At 38.3% G+C, this 20,960-nt stretch overlaps 1 protein-coding gene across 1 annotated transcript in view; it reads left to right on the top strand.

The window, feature by feature from the left end:
• The window catches only part of LOC145768959 (short transient receptor potential channel 4-like), a 122,095-nt gene that overhangs the window by 82,049 nt on the left and 19,086 nt on the right, over window positions 1–20,960 (top strand). The window contains exons 18-19 of the mRNA XM_082580561.1: window positions 1,642–1,723; window positions 13,729–13,868. Coding sequence (XP_082436687.1) covers window positions 1,642–1,723; window positions 13,729–13,868 — 222 coding nt within the window. The remainder of the gene's footprint in view (window positions 1–1,641; window positions 1,724–13,728; window positions 13,869–20,960) is intronic.

The raw sequence follows: 20,960 nt of genomic DNA, 5'->3' as shown, positions 1-20,960 counted from the left end.
TGCCAAGTAAATAAAATGCTTATGGTATTGAATTATGTGACTTAGATGTGACAGTAGACAAAAGTAGGTTAATTGTTAGTATTGATAATTACCTTTTATGCATAATATAGTAAAGTAACTTAGTCAGTGGCGTATCCTGGTTGGTTGAGCAAGGGAAGCAATAAAACTCGTGGGGGAATAGAGCGTGCCGAAGGCACGTGTTTTCTAGGGGGGTCCGGGGGCATGCCCCCCGGAAAATTTTTGCAAAATTACCCTCAAATAATGGATTATAGTGCTTTCTGGAAACACTTTTAGCACTTTTAGGGTAATATTTGTATGAAATTTATTAAGAGATAACAGCTATTAACTTATTAAAGGTAGCTGTTACACACGAACGGGCAAAAAATGCGGCTAAAATTAGAGAACAACAAAAACTCAGCTACAAAGTCAAGTCTAGCCTAGACCTTACATATCCTGTCTTATGCCAAAGTCTATCTAGCCACGATAACAGTGAAAAGCCAACATTTGGCTCAAACTTTTGCTAACAAGGCCGAAGCCGATATTACAACCATAACAGTGGCCAGTGCCCTAGATTTTTTTCACTGCATAGCCCACTGGCACAAAATCCAACAGAGCAAAGTTGCCAGACTATGAAAAGGTCTTAAAGCCAAAATAATACAAAAAAAAGCTAAAACAAGGAAAATATTTGACAAAAAAAACCCAATGGATATATTTACTTGTTTTTATCAAAAATAATAAAATTTAAATATATTTTATGACTTGTAGTGGATTTTAATAAATTGTAGCAAAAATAATTCTGAAAGTAGCCCAAAAAATAGTAGGCTATAAAAGGACCGCAGCGGATGAGTTCTAATCAGCCACATTACGAGCATTAAACTAGTATAAAACATGGATTGAACAATGGTGAATATGGTTTCATCTGGTAAGGTTACGATATTAGAGAAATATTGATTATTATGCATTTTGAAGAGTTAATTTTAAAAAAGCCTGATTTGCGGAATTTGACCAATCTGGTAACCCTGCGACTGCGGAAGCAATTTTTAAATCGCTTCCACGATTAGTTAAAAGAAACGTAAATTGCGCAAACTTTGCGGTGCTTTTTTCCTTGCTTTCAAACTTGTTTCTTCTTATTGCAAAAACGAGAGCAAGGGATGCAATACGAATCTTTGCTTCCGTAAGCTTCCAACTTTTTTAAAATTAAAAACGAGTTGAAATCATACGGGGGCATGAGTTAAAAACTGTTCTAAATCGTATTCAGGTAAAGAAATTACGAAATCGTTTTACTGGAAAATATCAGCTTCTCTTTTTTCAATTTTGGCAAGGGAAGCAATGCTTCCCTTGCTTCCATTGAGGATACGCCCCTGAACTTAGTTCTTTTATAAAAGTTTAGGGTTAGATCACTAGGAATCTTTTCAAGCAGTCTCGGCAAATACCACTTCCAATGAAGGTTTTTCCGGTTGTAGTCTACTTTTCTAAACTTGTTCTATCGCACTGTTTCCGTTGTTTTTTATTCAACTTCGGTAGGCCTACCTGATACATTAACGGTAGGCCTAGTTAATATTGTAAGTAGCCTACAGTAATAAAAACATCAATTTGTTTTAAACATGGATTTTAAAGACGATTTTGCATATTTGCTTTCAGTCACTCCCTCTAGCGCAGGAATGGGACAGCTCTTTCAATGCAACTGACAACCATACATTACCAGCATGCGTATCTTGCAAGAGTAAGTGTTTGCATACGAATGCTATAAGCTAACTGTTCATAATGTGTCGAAATGAAGTGAGGAATATGCATAGGCTATAATGAATATCAATGCATTCAGTAGTTAAACTAGTGTGATACTGTTCCACTTTGATATTATTGTTTAGTCAGTTTTCTCAACGTGTAACTTTATCCGTTGGCCTTTATCTGTTGTTCGCTTAAACCGTTTCGCTACTGTCAAATCTCCTGCCAGGTATAGACAAAAAAGATGAAGCATTTGTTTCGTCATTGTTCCTACGTGTTGTTTTTGCATTATATATACTGGTTCATTGTGGTGTTTATTCATTCGCTATTCAAACTGTACTGAAGAGAGTTTAATACTCGAAATCTAGACATACAGCAATTCATGTTGTGTATAGAATGGAATTAAAAGCGGATTTGGTGTTAGAAGTCTTGTCTCAGATTTCATAGAATTTAGACGTACGAAGGCGAAGTAGTTTAATGTGGTAAGAATTTGCAACTGTTAAAAATGCAAAAAAAATGTTTTTTACTGATAATAAATATTTTTAATTCACTATTTTCAAAGTTCAAATACGTTAGCATACACCCTCTAATGATAATCTGTTGCAGAGCATTGATATAGAAAGCACAGGTGTTGCAGCTACCACAGTTGCATGATAGCGATTGGAAATACTTCAGGCGTTATAAGAGTTTGATGATTCTATTATAATGTCCGGTGCGTGTATTTTTATTGGTACATTGAAGCAGGCAAGCAACTGCTTAATTTTCTCAGCGTCTTCATCTGAAATGCATACCCAATCACCCATCAAACACAAAAGCAGTGAATCGAGAGTGCTATACAACTGCTTGTGTGCTCATTGTCTTTACAAAAACGTCTATGGAAACCCGCATCAAAAATTTAGCCTATTAACATTGTTCTACCACACTGGTTCTTAACCTGGGGAGGGGAGGAGTGTGTCAAACATTTTATCAGGGGAGGAGCGAGCTTTGCAATGATATTTAAACTTTTTGCAATGTGCAGTAAGTTTTGTGGTAACTTGGAATCATTGATAGAGCTATTGTATAGAGACAAAGTTTTGTTGGGCTTGCTTTGCAATCTGGCCTCGATATAAGCAAAAAAAATGATAAAATCCATTGAGTAATGGTTGGCTACACATTGCAATAGTTATCACGAAGCCCTAGCATCCAAAACTTTGACTCTAGCAAAGCAATGAAAACTGTCCTGAACTTAATTGTTAAGGTTGTCAACTTTACAAAGCGCGAGGTTTAGAAAAGCTGAAGCTCTTTGCAGTCGTCTTTTTGAGCTTTTGTGTAAAAACATGCAATCCTATCGCACTGATTTTTCCGCACGAATGTTTGATGATTCTCCAAAGAAACATGAGTTTGCGTATAAATCAGTTAACAAGTTTTTTTTTATTGAATAGCAATCTAAAACAATATTTTACGCATTTGACTTTGTCTGACGTTGTAGAGCAGGAGCCAGGTCGATTTATTTGACTGTCTGGGTCAGTAAGGTTTGACAAGTGTTTCTAGACTGAAATTTTGCGTAGATTTCAAAAATAAACTTCTTACTTGCATTAGCCTGACCGCTTTCTCTGTAAAGACCTGTTGTTATGGTCTTATCAAGAAAAATGCTTATTTCATTGTGACATGATTAACACGCAGTGAAACTTCACTGATCTTCGAAATTACATTCTAACTTAGCTTGAAATATGATATTAATGCTGTTTTCTCTTTGGGTTAATAAAAAAGTCATAAACTCCTGAATTAGTCTTTGTTTTACTCTATCTGGAGACATGGCCACTGCCGCTCGACATAGTGCTATAACTGCTATAGACTATTATCCGATTATTCTATCATCCGACTATTATCCGATATCTCCCAGCATTCTACTGAAGTTTTTGAGAATATTCAGTGAATTTAGTAGTAGCATGTGAGAAACAGGAACGCCGGATACAATCCATTTCGGATGAAATTGCATTTGCTGTGACCAGGGGGGTAGTTAAACCTCAAAAACATATTTTGCTTGGCCTCATGGCCTGGGTGTGAAATCCATAACTGGCCGTATGAAATTACTCAATATATTTAACAGATTAGGACATTGCATAAGCTATTCAACAGCAGTAGAAACGGAATTGGTCTCAAATATCCCAAATAGGAATTCTGTTACACCTGATGATGTTATTACTCAATACTGCAAATTTATCAACCGGACTGGCTTTCGACAATTATGATGAATTGTCTGAAACATTGGATGGAAGCAACTCTCTTCACGATACCCTCGGTATAGCTTATCAAAATGTTTGTAGGGAAACAACTGGGACAGTGAAAGACAAAAAGCTGTCTGACAACACAGAATATGTTTCACACAGAGCTGGGGATGAAGGAGTAGCCTATCCGTAACCACATCTGCATACAACTCTGAAGACACAGATTTTCATAATCAACCACCAGTAAAGAAGGAAAGAGTGACAAAATTATTAGCTGTTAAACAGAGTGGGACGCCATCAACTGCCAAAGCCTGTCTGAAGCGTAGAACTCTAAACGTACAAGATTGTGATATTTCACTACCGATATATATTTTAGTCAGACCTAAAATCAACCAGTTGAAGTTTCACATTCACGTGGTTGATTTTGAGACTGTGGTGCCATCTTGACAAGCAGTTTGAAAAAAGAGACAATGCGTGGATTGACAATACTCCAATGTGGTATGGGTGGAATTCTCTGGTTACTGAAGATGACTTTCCAAGTCAAACACTGACATACATGAGGTCAGTTGGAAATCCACCAACAAGGCTTGATGTTGTGCAGCACACAATGAATACTGTAATTCGAGTTGCTGATGCATGCCATGATTAAAACCTGCATTACAGATTCAGTCCTATAAATCACCAATGTTTGACAGATTATTTGTATGTTACGGAGCCTTCCATATCAAGTTAGCATATTTCAAGTGCTTAGGATACATCTTTTCTGGTTCGGGTGGTGACCACATTCTAGTGGAAAGCGGAGTACCGTACTTGTATTAGGCTCACTAAATGGTCTTTTGAAAAATACATTTTACAATCGAGCAAAGAGACTTCATTCCCTCCTTGCAGTCGCTTTCAGAATAAAGCATCTGGAAATGTTCCTCCTTCAAGCTGACATATCCATTGTTCCTGTGATGACACTTCTTCAGCTACTTCTCAACAACCCTTCACCTGGCCTGATGAACGAGCCTGAGAGTCATGAAGAATACATAAACTTTCTCTCAGCTTATGAGAAATTCACAAATGATACACTGAATGGAGAACTTGGTGCTACAGCTCAGTTTTGGATGCAGTATTGTAAGTTGGTGGAGCACTACCAAATGTTCACAAGAGCTGTGAGGATCAGTAACTTAGATTTTTTCACTTGTTCTCAAAACAAGATAATTCTCCTGTTCTTTACAACTGGTCACCACAACTATGCCAGATGGATGACCCTGTATGTAATGAAGCTGCTGAATATTGAGAACATTTACCCTGGTTTGAAAGATCAGTTGCAAAATGGGTCTTTCAGCATCAGACGAACATCAAAAACATTCAGTCGATGTGATGTTGATTTCACGTTGGAACAGACCGTAAATGCAGATGCTGCATCAAGACTGACAGGGATATCATCGTCATCAATGACACAGAATTTTGGTGCACGTAGGCTAATAGGTGGAATATTTTTAAAGCAACAAGAAATGCTGTTGTTGGAAGCCTGATGATGAAAGCAGGATTAGCTCAACTTGAAGAACCTGCTCAAGAGCTGAAACCATCAAGAGTCAAGAGAGATACATCAAATTTGGAAAAAATCCTCAGTGTTGTGGACACAACTATGAATCCATTTGCAGATCCTGTTGAGAATGAAGTTTTGTATAGCCTACCATTGGAAGTGGAAAATATGCATCTGATGAAGTCACAAGTGAGCTTCTGCAAGTGCGGAGGATTGCCGAGAAGATGTACTCTTAGTTCAAGACAGATTGCTTGGTATCCACCTCCAGGTTTGAGTAACTAATTCACAGGAAAGTAGTCAAAAACTCTTATAATGCTATAAAAGCAAAGGTGGTGAACAAGGAAATAAAGAAAATGATAAAAGTGAAAGGGACAAGAGACCTGTTTGGGCGACTACTTTTTCTTGCTGTGACAACTCATATTAAGTTATCAATTGTCTTCAAGTATCCCTTAACTTCTGCCCTTTGTGCCTTGGAAATGTCGATGGTTCAATGAGTTATACTGCAAAGTCTACACTTCTGCACAAATTGGAAAGAAAGGTTGAAATTGAAAGTACAGCACCTAAATCTGTGGATGTCTTAATTATTGATGGCATGTTTGTTATCAGATATTTGAGAAACCTACCTATTAAGTTCAAAGGAGTAGGAACATGTCAGTTAACAAATGTATGTAGAACATCTGCTACAGAGGTTCATTTTGTCAGTGACACATACACAGGAATAAGTATTAATGGGCAAGAGCAAGACATGCGTGCCAGAGGCTTCAGTAATTGTGGTTCAACGGCTGGTTTCAACATCACCGGTGGTGAGCAGACTAGGCCAAGGAACTTCTCTGCAGCCTTGTCGTCCTCTTCGTTTAAAACATCCCTTCTTCATTTCCTTGCTCAACAGTGGTGTGATGATCAGTACTGTGATGTACTGGGTAATAAGAAACTGTTAAATGCTGTTAATGACAAGTGCTTCGTGTATTCTGTTGAGGATGGACACATGACAAGGAAAGAGTACAAGCCACTTGTGAGTTTCCACATCGAAGCTGTTACAAGGATGATGTAGGATATGAGGCATATTCACATCATCACTGCAAGAGCAAATGACACTGATATGCTGGTGATTCTGTTGTATCCTGCCAGTTGTAACAATTCCCTCAGAATATACATGGACGCAGGAAATTCAAACAACAATAGTCGCAGGTACGTTGACGTAACATTGCTGGCAGACACTTTTGGAAAAGAACTTTGTGAAGCTTTACCAGGTTTGCATGCGTTCACTGGCTGTGACTACTCTCCTTCATTTAAGGGCAAAGGGAAAGTATGTCCATTGAATATTGTAGAGAATTCTCCAAGGTTCAAAAAAACGTTTGGAGAGCTTGGCTCTTCAACAATGGCTGAATACACCTACCTTGTGCTGGAAGAGTTTGTGTGAGTTTTGTATGGACAAAACAAGGTTAAAGACGTTAACATTGCTCGCTTAAGCCTCTTCAATGTGAAGTATTAATCCAAAGACCCTAGCACTCCTTTGCAAAATATCAAAAGAATGGAGCCATCTATGATTCCTCCATGCAAAGCAACCATCAAGCAACATGTCCTTCGTGCAAACTTCATTGCCAACATGTGGAAGTCAGCAGATAAAAGCAACATTCATCAGCTTGATCCACATGGTAACGGATGAAGAAACAGGGAATGTACATGCTGAATTGGTTCACAGGTCCTATGGTTCCTGATTGTCTCAGCGATCAAATTGAAGAAATTCCAGATGAAGAAAGTGATAATGAAAAAGAAACAGAAGAAGCTGATGACTTAGATAAGAAAATTAGTTGTTCATTTGAGATGTAGGTCCGAATTCAAATGTATGTTCCTGTATCTTTTAATTTAGAATTTACTTTTCATTAAAATCATCTTTTATTGCCTCTTGCTGTTTCCTGTGATGTATACCATCTTGATAAACATTCTGTCACATAACAGACGGATATACTGTAAGCGATATTGCCAGGTAGGTTATCATCTCGGAAAATGCTTAATATAACAAAAACGGTCAGGTTAGTGTAAGTAAGAAGTTTATTTTCGAAATCTACGCAAAATTGCAGTCTAGAAACATTTGTCAAACCTTACTGACCCAGACAGTCAAATAAATCGACCTGGCTCCTGGTCTACAGTATTGGTGTTCAGCTCTCTAGGTTATTTTTTTAAAGAGAGTATAGGCTATTACGTAATTGGCATACAGTTTTTCGTAAAACAATTGTTCGTAAAATCAATTTTTCGTAAAGCAATTCTTCGTAAAGCAATTCTTCGGGCATGCAATTGACCGTAATACTAATTGTTCGTAAACAAATGTTCATAAAAGTTAGGCTACAGCTTTAAAAAAACAAACAGTTACAATTGTTTACGAACAATCAATTAGGGTAGCCTATATGCTAGAGATGTGCTAATTGTGCTTAAAGACGTGCTGTACCTGTAGACTGTAGAGTGTAGACGAGCAGACAGAGTGTAGAGTCCCTGATTCAGAATGGCATTACAGTTTGTGAGCAGCAAAAAAGGAAAGCCAAAACTTTTGTATAGTGGCCAGCTTTATTACAAAGATTATAGTGCACTTAACGCACAAGGGCAAGAAACTACTTATTGGAAATGTGAGCATTTTAATAAGAAATGTCCTGCACGAGTAACAACTGCTATGGCAGCCATTGTACAATCCAGAGGTGAGCACAATCGTGCTGGAGATGCTGGTCATGTCGAAGCAGCAAAGGTTATGGAAAATATTCGTTGTGCAGCAAAGGACAGTCGTGATGCCCCAAGTTACCTCGTCTCAGCAAAAACTATTGGACTCAGTCAAGCCACGGCAGCAAAACTGCCAAGTGTGCAGAGCATGAAAAGGGCAGTCACCCAAGTGCGATTGAAGGAAAATGCAGGCCCGGCAATCCCACATTCTCTCCGTGACATTGTGCTTCCAGTAGAGTACAAGCAAACGTTTGCTGGTGTAACATTCTTGGCCTATGATTCTGGAGATAACCGTATGGTCCTCTTTGCCATTGAAAAAAATCTGCAGCTCCTTGCCCGTTCAAAGCACTGGTATGCTGACGGCACCTTCAAGACAGTGCCTTCACTGTTTGAACAGCTTTACACAAAACACGGACTGAAGAAAAACACTTTAGTGCCTCTGGTGTATGCCCTGCTGGGGGACAAAAGGAGAGGGACATACATTCATCTGCTGCAAAAGATCAAGGAGTTGTTACCTGCTGTTGCTGTTCCAGAGACAATCATGACTGACTTTGAGATGGCCATGGTTAATGCAGTAAGCAGAGAGTACCCACTTTCAACTCACCGTGGCTGTTTCTTCCATTTGTGCCAGTGCATTTGGAAAAAGACGCAATCAAGTGGCCTGAAGGAGCAGTACGAGACAAGTGCAGAGTTTGCTCTGAGGCTGCGCATGTGATGAAGTCAGCCGGGCCTTTGACATTCTCATTGATGGAAATGTATTACCAGATGTTACCCAGCCAGTAATTGACTACTTTGAAGACACTTGGGTTGGGCGCCCAGATCGTCGTCAAGGGCGCCGTCCTCCAATGTTTGCAATTCAAATGTGGAACTGCTATGATGGCGTCCTCAGTGGCCTTCCCAAAACTAATAATAGCATTGAAGGATGGCACAGAGGGTTCATGTTCCAGGTATCTGCAAATCATCCAGATATTTGGAAGTTCATATCTGCAATCAAGCGAGAGCAAAACCTAAATGAGGTTCGCATTGAACAGCATGTCAGTGGCCAGGCAGGACCCCCTCCAAAGAAGAAGTACAAGGACAGTGCAGAAAGACTAACTAGAGTCGTCCGAACTTGGCGTCAAGACTTTCAAGACGATAAAATTTGTGATTACTTGCGTGGAATTGCACACAATACTTCATACTAAACTTGGCTTGTGGACAATTTGTACGAAGTTACTTAAAGTAGTATTGGTAGTGTAAGCAAAGAATTGCTAAACACAGACAATTGTTGTATTCCAATAAATAACAAAAAATGCGCTTTTTCATTGTGCTTATTTCTTTGTGTCGTCGTAACTTGGTTATTCAGGAAAATTTGCATTACGCACCTTCATCGGAAATTGCAAGACAAACCTTGCTGTTGCGAAAAATTGTTTACGAACAATTCACCTATCACCTGTTTACGAACAAGTCACTTATACCAGGGGTTCTTAAAACTTTTTTTAACGCGGACACCTTAAAAAAATTTTGGTTTGCGTGGACCCCCTTCGTGGCCTAGTCAGAAAAACTTTTTTGATCAGCATAAATTGGACATAACACAATAAAATTAAAATGAATTGGTAACACAATTCATGTTTTATTAAATTTATAAGAAATAGCGAATGCAGATTGTTTTTCAATATCTTCGATTTAATTTCATTAATGTGAAAGATGCTGCTGTTTGTTTTCAACAAGAACATGAAATTGTGGCTTCGTCTTTGACAGGGCAACACATATGTCATCCTTTGCATCCAACCGATTTCGACTCTTTGTTTTGATATAGTTAACAAGGATGAAAATCTTGACTCACATAAATATGTAATCGCAAAAGGGATTAAAGCAGCCTTGGCTCTCTTTGCCAAAAGATGATATTATGCTTGGGTCAACGAACTCCAAAAATCGCCAATACTTTTAGAATTGAAGGACATTCTTAATGATTCCATTGTCCTTAGTTCAATGAACTCATCTTTTGCAAGGTCCTCATCACTGATAGATTCCAGTTCAACGAGGAAAGGGTAACATATCCATGCTGTATTTTTTTTTTCAAATAAGCGCTTCAAAACTTGTCCCCTTGACAGACAGCGAACTTCTGTATGATAGAGGAGAACTTCATGTTCCGTTCCCATTTCTTGACATAACCTCTTAAATATTCGATGGTTCAAAGCACGAGCTCTGATAAAATTAACGATTTTCACACTACCAGACAAAATTTCTTTCAAATTTGTTGGGAGAGTTTTCGATGCTAATGCATGGCGATGTACAGTAAAAAGCAATGAGTAACGATGACCTGAGAAAAATCATCAGCGTTGTTTGAACTTAATCTCTTTTCTTTTGACAGATTATTCCATTTTTGAAATTATACACTAAGATTTCCATTGGCCGTGCATGGACCCCCTAAAACTAGTCCGCGGACCCCTTGGGGGTCCACGGACCCCAGTTTAAGAACCCCTGACTTATACGAAGAATTGATGTATACGAAGAATTGCTTTACGAAGAATTGCTTTACGAAGAATTGTTTTACGAACAATTGTTTACGAACAATTGCTTTACGAACAACTGTTTACGAACAATTCACCTATAGCCTAACCGGTATTTTACCCAACCCAAAAAAACCGGGCGGTTTTTTTTTTAAAAACCCACTTAAAAAAAAAAAAACACAAAAAACCCAGAGCATCATATTTGTCCAATTTTTATGAGAAAATTGAAAAAATGAACCAAAGTACTACAAGGTACTTAAAACAAACTTCAAATTAGGACTTAAGGATGTGATTGTGAAGTAAATTTCCAAAGATAAATTGAAAATACAGTGGATATTTCTGTACATAAAATTAAGTACTGCCACTTTGTACTAAACTAAAACTCATTTATGCAAGAAGGCCTCATAGTTAAACAGCCCTAGTGCATTATTTCATTGAATTATGCCAGCATGTACTGTGAGTGAGAGGCACTTCATTGGTAAAAAGTAGTATTTGAGGTGAAATAAGTATGAATCTACCTTTTTTGCATCTTTTTTATATAAAACGCAAAAAAACACGTTTTTTTTTTAAAAAACATTCGGGTTGGGCTTTTTTAAAAAAACCCGGGTTTTTCTCAATCCTGGTAATTGGCCACAGTATAGATTGCCCATCTTGACAGCAATATTTAAGGCACATGATGTAATAAAAAAGCTGTACCACACTTGGCTGAGTATTGAAAAGGAGAGTTCAGCAGGAATCTTTGATACTTCCATATATTTTCAACACTTGTTTGTTTTAATTTTGTCTTCATGACACAGAAATTGTGAGATCACGTTTTATAGGTCTATTGAGCATTTAGGGACTATTCGGTTTACAATATAGCCTATGTCGTGCAATCATGCCTTTTTATCCTCTAACATGGCTACCTAGAGATGGGTGCTGGTTTGTCAAATTTTGGAGATTTTTCAAACTGCTTTTGCCTATTTTTACTGTCTAATAATATTATAAATCCTGATGTCATCTATGATTTTATGTGTGGTAGAAAAAGACCACATAATCAATGTTTAAGAAAATCTGTCACTGTAAGCAACAGTCAATAAAAGTCTTCCAAGTGTGACAAATCAGGCAATACCTTTATTTATTCGTGCCGTGACAAACAATTTTGCAGTTTTGAGATTCAAGGTTGAAAGTATGGAATAACGGGTCTATGAAATGAAATGTTTCTCTGAGTATACATTATACAATATGAAAATTTTCCTCTTCATTACATAGGCTACTCTCCGCCCATGCTGCACAGATGACTGAACTATTACGTCATCATATTCTCAAGGAAAACAATGCAAATTTATGTCTTCATTTTTGGCTTTTGTGAACACAGTGAAGCTTCAATTTTACTGCTATGCTAATATCGTTGATCTCAGCAATGTTACGGTGTTAAAATAAGGATGATTGCACGTTGCTAGCTTTTAATTACAAAGCAATTGATTTCTTGCGTAAATGCGAAGAAGCAATCTACTTACAATACATTTTTTCTTTGTAACTTGGAAAAGCGCAAGATGTCAAAGAATAACTTTGACATTATCTGGTAAACTAGAGCTAAGTTTCGATCATTCTGTAAAACAATATTATCATAGTCATTATACAAAGGTATATGTAAAAATAAATCTGTCTTGCTAGAGTTTGGTACGGAATTCCAGGAGCTGACTTCATTACAAGAATCTCTTGTGAATTTTTTTTGGACTTTATTTGGATACAGAGACCTGTCCACGGCAATTTATCTCGAAAATTGTCCAGAGCAACAATATGTTGTTTCTTTGGTTCGTTATTCACAAACGCATGCAAATGTAGCCATTCGGTTGTAATAACCAAGATTATGTCGATTTATCGCCTTTCACTTGAACTGGCGTACAAGTGAAATGATTTTTACTTAAAACTTTGAACACATTATGTCAAAAGCTGCAATTTGTCACTTAATAAAAAAGGCTGCTAGCACCTGTTGTGTGTGTTTAGTTGGCCACACGGATCTGCATGTGTTTATGTTTACGTGCAACCATCAGTGTTGTTTTTTTATTTTACCAATAAACTGATTTTTCATCTTCCCACTACGAATAAAATGTAATGCGAAAAAGACAGTGGCAACATTCAGCTGTGTTGATCTATGGGGGTCAACCGTCATGCCAGCAGCAAAAAGGTTTATGTTTCTGTTCAAAGCAAAATGTGTGTTCTAACCTGGTTTTAAATTTTTGGCAAAGACTGACTGAATGAATTGTTCTTAATCAAATCTAAAGTGCTTGGCTGGTATTACCAACGTTGGGCTTATGACTTCCTTAATACAATTATCGATCCGCATCTAAGAAGTCTTGCTTGACCTTTTCTAGAGGTGAGCATCCGCTGCTTTAAAAGTAGCACGATATCGCTACCGCTACAATATGTCAAAAGAGCGACCCTCCTGCTATTTGCTACCAGTCAATGAAAAGTAACGCGCTCCCGTTTACGCTACTCGGATCAAAAATAGAGCTCGCTACCGCTGTTTCCTAGGGATTGTAGATCATAGGGATGCGAAACTTCATCCGCTTTTGGCTTATCCGCAACACTAGAAGGGTTACGTTTTTTTGTAATTTACAAAATATTTTACTTTTTATGGGTTATATAAGAAGAGTGAAGTTGGTTTTAAAGTAATTTAAGGTTTTTAGTTGAAAGCAAGCCACCAGTAAAGCGTAAAAAAAATGTAAAATTGGCAATTGACCCTTCTAATGTTGAAGGAACAACGGAGTTGCGCGTCCCGTAATGTACCGTCCCTAGCTGTTTCCGCGCGCTAAATATTGTCTTAAGCTGACACTGGACAGCTCTATTCAAGTACAGTACCTGGTGAAGTCAAAATGACCTTGAAAACAAATGATATCACGTTCCTGTAACCAACCTACCATCGTTTTCATCAAATACCTTTTATTTGCTGGAAAGTAGCGGGTAGCGAAAGTACGACTGAAGCAAATATAGCACATAGAAATAGTACAGCATAATACCTTTTTATTTTATAGATAAAAAATTTGATTTTTTCTAATTTGTCATCTGACTTATTTCGCAGAGGACACTTATAAAGAGCAACAAGTAACCAATTTTCTCGATTCCATGGTCGGATTGTATTGGACTATGTTTGGTTACGGAGCACCACAGTCGTGGTACCCCGTTAATAATTGTCCTGAATTGTACCCCCTTCAAGAGTTGGTTAGTCACAATGCGAAAACTTCTTACTCGTTTGCATTGTTACACCGCAATGCAAAATGCTTTACTCTGGGTATTCTGAAACTGGAGGGTTTGTAGTTTGACATTGAGAGTGTAATATTTTTTAAATATATACTGACCTTTCATTAATTTAGTCGCATTGTATTTTTCTTTGTTGGTTAAAAATGTGTTTCGATTTCCAATTGTCAAAGTTAAAACCCTCTAGTTTAAATGCTTTGGCTGGATATGTCTTTTGCTTCTTTTGCTACGAGCAACTCGTTGACCCCAACTTCTAACTAATCTATAGCCTCGTTAGCACTTCTGTATGTATAAGTATGAAATTTGAAGCTACACATAATAATCATCTACAGTACAGTATATACAAAATCTATTGTGAACTAACAAGCAAAATTCTTGTATCAAATTATCCAGGCATTTGATGATGCTTTGCACCTTGTGCTCTCCAACCGAACAAAAGTTGCTTCTGTGCACTATTACTTATTACATAAATGATTTCGGAATATCTGTTTTTGTCGTGAATAGCACAAAAAAGTGACGTGGAAAATGATTTTCTATTGTATTTTAACACATTTCAAATACAAATTTGTCACAATTAATCTGATACATTCTGAATAGCTAGAAAGCAATATTAAATTTGTGCTATGACATGCCGTGCCTGAACTAAAATTTCTCATGCAAGGGCAATTTAATTTTTAAATTTTTACAGAATAAAAATTTAAATAATAAAAGCTTGGCAAGATAGTTGACTTCATTGTACCAGAGACACATGGGCTAAATCTAAGTAGCCGAACATAATGAGCCCTGCTGAAGTGTTACTTGGTTTACTCTGCTTCGACAACAAAGTCAAAGATACCAGCGTGTTGTTGCTTCTAATAGAATAGAACCATTGACTTTATACTTTTTACATCCGAAATTTGTTGATACAAAGTTGCTACAGCGCACATAAAAATCATTTTTAAGCTTAAGCTAGTTGATAAAGTTTTTGTTTTCTGCTTTTAATTTTTTAACTTTATTGTAGAGTTTAACGACGACTCCATGCAGCCCACAACCTTTTTCGGCACATGTGTCGGCTTGTTTTGGACCATGTTTGGCCACGGCAGTCCATTGTCGTGGTATTCCATAAACTGCTCCGATGATTTCGTATTACAAGAGTTGGTCAGTTTTAAGCATTTTATCCGCTGACAAATACTGTTTTGTGGACAAAGTGACATACATTGACGTTAGATAGTTAAAAATATAACTTCCTTTTCCATGTTGCAACTTGCATCACATGATTGATCGATTGAAACCGTTTGTGTCATTTTAGTGAATCCCATGTTGTGTATTTTGTCCAACGACGTGTCATGCTTACACTTACTTTCTTTCTCATTGTGTTTTGTGTGAGTTACGTAATTGTCATATCATTTACATTCACCTAACAATAGGGAGGTTGGGTTGATCGGCCTTTTTTTGATTCAACGTTAGCCCTGATTTTAGGATACAACAGTATATTATAAGACCCTTGGTAAAAAAAATTGAAATTTCCACCGTGTTTTACGATGAAACCAAGACCTAAAAAAACTGTTTGCGGCCGTCTTGCAACATTTTTAAAGTGTTTTAGTATCGCCGAAGCAAACAGTATTTGAACTTTAAATGCCATAATAAAAAAATGACGACCATACAATAAAGGCAATTTTACGTAAAAAGTAGTTTTTCAGGGTGGGGGTTTTTTGACAAAAAATTTCAAAACCATTATACTAAAGGTCTTAAAATATATTGTTGTATCCTCAAATCAGTTCTAAAGTTGAAATGCAAATTAACCCCTCCTAGTTAGTAACAACATACAAATTTACATACAATGGATGAGACCCCATTGATAGCACATCAACAAAACTAAACAAGTTTCTTTTCATATTTTTTTTGTTTGTAAAATCTTTATCAAAAATATTTTACTGTACATGACTGGGAGAAATATGCAAGAGTCGGACTTACCAAAACACTTTTGCCGTGCATTTGCACCATGCAGTCACTGAATACTGACAAGTGGAGCAATGTTTGGCAACATCATTTCTATTATAAAAAGAAACTTACCAACATTTGTGGCCAGATCTGTATGGCTTCGTTGAAGCCTTTTCGGCTTGCTCTTAAAGGTTAGCAGCCTTCAACCTCGGCCTGTTAAATGGACAGCTCGATTCCGAAAGAATGAAATAAATTTTACAAACCGAAGTTTTTCACCTAAAGTGATTGCTTAGTCGGTTTTTCTTGCACAGCTTTTGCGGTTCCACCACTCAACATGCAAACATGTTGTTCTGCAGTTGGACCCACAAAATCGAAACAGATGCCAACGTGTAGACTGGAAGCAATTGTCTAAACAAGTCTGAAGCAAACATTCTACCGGAACAGTTGTCGCTTGGTTCTTAAATAAACCCAGCATCATCCTTCATTGTGAAAACACATTATTACTCAAACAATACCATTCACGGTCATTTGCATTTGCACTTCTTTGCTGCTCCCTGTTACGATATAAACCAAACTAGAAACATAACTTGGCTTTAATCAACTTAAATTCGTGCTAATAAGGTTAACTAAATATATCTACGGTAGACATAGTTCTGCACAATTCTATTCTCCTCGTTCTGCCAGTACAACTGCAAGATGAAACAGTGGCAAGGCTAGAGTACAGAACTAGAAAAGCGTACAATTACCTAGGGCACACATGATTATGTAAGCGAGTAAACAGGGTGAACTACAGGCAAGCAATCATTTCATTCCTCCCCGCTGATTTATGAACATGTTTAGAATTTCGATACTTGTTGTCTCAAGAAAATAGATACATCAATGTTTCACATAAGCACCATATCGGTCAGGTTCTATTCGTACCCGAGAGGATCTGCGAAGGGCAGGAACCTCAACATCGATTACGGCCGGTTTCTGCGAGTGTTCAACAACCGGATTTTCAGGTGTAGACTTTGGAGATTCAAGTCCGGACTTTGGTGATTCAGGTGCAGGTTGTGAATTTAAATCCAGTAGTTCGGGTGAAGCGGTAACATTGTTGTCTTCTGCTGGTTTTTTTTTTGCGGACAAGGAGCAAGGTCTGTAGTCGATACAGTTGATTCTCGGCCATTTGGATATCGAACATGTGCAAAGCTAGGGTTCGCATCGAGCAATTCAACTTCATCTACTAATGGCTCGTCCTTGTTCCTGACAAACCGACGAAGCAGGACAGATCCTGGTTGGAGCAACCAACCAGGTAAACTCTTCCCGAGCATTGAACGTCGTTCAAACCTAAGAAAACGTTCGTGCGGCGTAGCATTTGTGCTGGTGCATAATAATGATCGCGCTGCATGTAGAGCGTCAGGTAGGACTTCTTCCCACCTCTCCTGCGGAAGATGACGATCATGTAACATTAACTGTACGGTTTGCCAAATAGTTTGATTCGTTTTTTCTACTTGTGAATTACCAGTGGGATGATATGGTGTGCTCCTACTGGTAGCCACACCTTTACTTGTAAGGTAGGTTTTTACATCATTGGACATAAAAGCCGAACCTCTATCGCTATGTACGTATCCAGGAACGCCAAATAGTACAAAAAGTTCTGATAAACACTTTAACACCGTTGATGAGGATTGGTCTTTGCATGCGAAAGCAAATGGATAATGAGAATACTCGTCAATAACCATTAAAATGTATGGTTTGACACCTTTTACTGGACCCTTGAAATCGATTCTTATTCTTTCCCAGGGACTCGTGGCACGTATTAAATGTTGGTTTTTATCCAAGCTGTGATAGCGAGGCTTCACTTCACAACACGAACGACAGCTTTTGCAAACATTTTTCACATCATCTAGAGAAAACGGCAAGTTTTTTGTACGAGTGAATTGCCAAAGACGAGTAACTCCCGGGTGCCCAAGTTGGCGATGAATGTCTTTTAAATTGGGTTGTTGAGAGTAGCTAGCGATCACTTTGGAACGAGATGGAGTGTCAGGAGCAACGTTATCGACTGGCCGATGCTCTACACTGTAGTCGAAGCAACCCAATTCTGCTCTCCAAAGTTGAATTTTGGCATTTTTGACTTTACCTTTGCTAGTTGGGTCAAGCATAAATGAAAGAGCTCGTTGATCAGTAATTAATTTAAACTTTTTACTATGAAGATAGTGACACCAACGTCTAACTGCTTCGATTATAGCTAAAGCATCTTTTTCTACAACAGGGTACGCTCTTTCGCATTTTGAAAGTGTTTTTGAGAAAAAAGCTACCGGTCTCCCCCCTTGGTTTAAAGTTGCAGCTATTAATTGTATGTTCAGATGCATCACAATCAACCTGAAAGGGCAAGTCATCACGAATAAACGATAGACAAGTGTTCATAAGTCCTTGTCTTAATGATCCAAAAGCTTGTAACGCCAGTTGAGATAAGGGGAAGGTGTTTCCAGTAATTGCCAGGTTTAGTGGACGTACCTTTTGTGAGAAATGGGGTATCCAACGAGCGTAGTAAGCGAACATCCCAACGACTCTTTGAAGTTCAGTTTTACACTTTGGAACGGGTAAATCCAGTAGTGGTTGCAATCTTGTGGGATCGGGTTTGATTACACCATGAGAAACCCTTTAGCCAAGTACGTCGATTTCGTATTTGCAAATAAGAGATTTTGAATCGTTAAACGTTAAACCTTCTTCATCAGCAGCTTTCAGGAGAGCTTTGAGCTTATGATCATGATCTTCTTTGCTTGTTCCAGCAACTGTGATGTTGTCTAAATATGCATATGTCCCTCGGAGTTTATGCTTGCGGGTAATATCGTCTATAATTCTTTGAAATGCTGATACTCCATTTGTAACTCCGAATGGGAGTCTAAAGTATTGAAACAGTCTCCTTACGGCTTTGAATGCAGTGTATTCTCGATCTTCCATGCACAGGGGAACTTGGTAATAAGCTGACTTTAGATCTAATGTGCTGAATATCTTTCCGTGGGCAATGGCATTCACTTGGTCATCAATTCTTGGTAAAGGAAAGGCGTCAAGAAGTGTAAACTTGTTAATGGTGCGAGAGTAATCTATTACCATCCGCTTTTTATGGCGTCCGTCATCTGCGATTAGAACTTGAGCTCTCCAAGGTGAAGTAGAAGGCTCTATAACCCCATCAGCAAAAAGTTTGTTGATTTCCTGGCGAATAAAACGCTGATCTTCTGGATTAAAACGTTTAGACTTCGTGACGATTGGTCGGACTCCTGGATCTAGATTCTTGAATAGACGATGTGCTGTGACTTTAGCCGCTGCAACACTACATCTTTTTTACCGTTAAATTCAAAAATTATCCGTTGATGCAGCGCCATGAAGTCTTGTCCGAGGATGATGTCTGCACAAAGTTCGCGTCCAACTCCCAGTTGTAAATCATATTCGCGATTAAATAAAGTCATTTTAGCAGCAGTCTTTCCTAGACACTCAAAATTTTGAGTTACGCGAGCTAGTGAAACTGAAGAAGTGGGTCCTGATGGAGGATCCAGCCCAAGCCATTTCGTAACCTTCCAGTCAATATGGCTATGAGATGCCCCGGAGTCTAGAAGAGCAGTGATGTGTTTCCCGGCTATTTCCACCGAAACTGAAGAAGACGACAAACAGGATGGCACACCGGCTAAAACCGACAATAAATAAGAAGAAACTGTTGAAGCGACAATGCCATCTTCAGATCCAGACGATAAGTGCTGATCTCCCCGTATTGAAGCAGATGTAGATTGTGCTTTGATACGATTGTTTTGTCTTTTTTGTGATTTTAAACAGGCTCTTTCGAAATGACCCTTTTTTCCACATGCTCGGCAAAAAGCGTCCCGAGCATGACATTCCATCCTTCCGCCCGGGTGCAGTTTTCCGGACCAAAAGTAGCATTTCCTTAGTGGGATATTGGCATTTCTTGACGATGCAGCGACGGAAGATTGAAGAGTAGTTGGAAGACATCCGGATTAATTGTGCACTTATTCGAGTAATTCAGCCTTAACTATAGCATCCTCAAGGGTGAGTGATTTTTCTTCTAGTAATTTCTGCTTGATAGCTGAAGAAGAGATTCCAGTAATAAATGCATCTCGAGTTAATTCCCTTTTGAAATCTTCCGCGCTGACAGCTCGTCACTGGCAATCTCGGGCAAGTGCCTTGAGTGCTCTTGCGTACGATGTGATGGTTTCATCAAGCTTCTGTTCCCTGGTGAGTAAAAGGTGACGGGCAAAAGTTTCGTTTTTCTCCTTTAAGTAGGCTCTATCGAGTACTTCCTTTGCTGCGTCGAAGGTCCTCAACAAGGTCGTACACTTCAGGTGACAAATAGCAGTGCAGTAATGCTAGTTTATCTACTGCTGAGAAATTCTGAGAGCTATGGTTGCCTTCAGAGGGTTCACGGCTTGGCACAGAACGCTGAACTGCTTCAAGAAAGGCGTTAAACGTTTTCAGCCAATGTCTGTAGTGCTTAGCAGCAAGTGCGTCACTCGGGTCAAGGTCTAACACTTTCGGTTTCAACAAACGTTCCATCACCAGATAAATAAGTTGATTAAATTGTTACGATATAAACCAAACTAGAAACATAACTTGGCTTTAATCAACTTAAATTCGTGCTAAACAAACAAAACAAATATAAGGTTAACTAAATATATCTACGGTAGACATAGTTATGCACAATTCTTTTCTCCTCGTTCTGCCAGTACAACTGATTGATTGATTGTTATGGTTTGTTTTATGTCGCTTCACAACATCTAAGGTCTTTTAGCGACAGTCATTATTATAATAGTCATTTAGCAATTAGAACACAACAGGGCATAGTGAAGGGTGCAATACGACGCAACACAACATAATCCGATACAATAGTTTAAACACATCATTAGTGGAAACGAAATTCTTGTACAAGGTTAGGCCTACGAAAGTCAGATACTTCTTTGGAATTGCACGTTTGGTGTAACAAAAGGAAACAAAATAAGGAAAGCCCAGCCAGCAAATCAATCACCTTCCACACCGAATCAATGTCTGTAGACGCTGAATCAATGCAAAAAGCGATCGATCTGACAGCTTTTTGACAGACAACGGTGCACTAAAGTATAACATGGTTGAATACAATGCTTAGAATAA

Source organism: Aplidium turbinatum, chromosome 4, assembly GCF_918807975.1.
Source record: "Aplidium turbinatum chromosome 4, kaAplTurb1.1, whole genome shotgun sequence".
Taxonomy (NCBI): Eukaryota; Metazoa; Chordata; class Ascidiacea; order Aplousobranchia; family Polyclinidae; genus Aplidium; species Aplidium turbinatum.
Note: the sequence above shows the minus strand (reverse complement) of the source record. Positions and strands in the feature narration are given on the sequence as shown.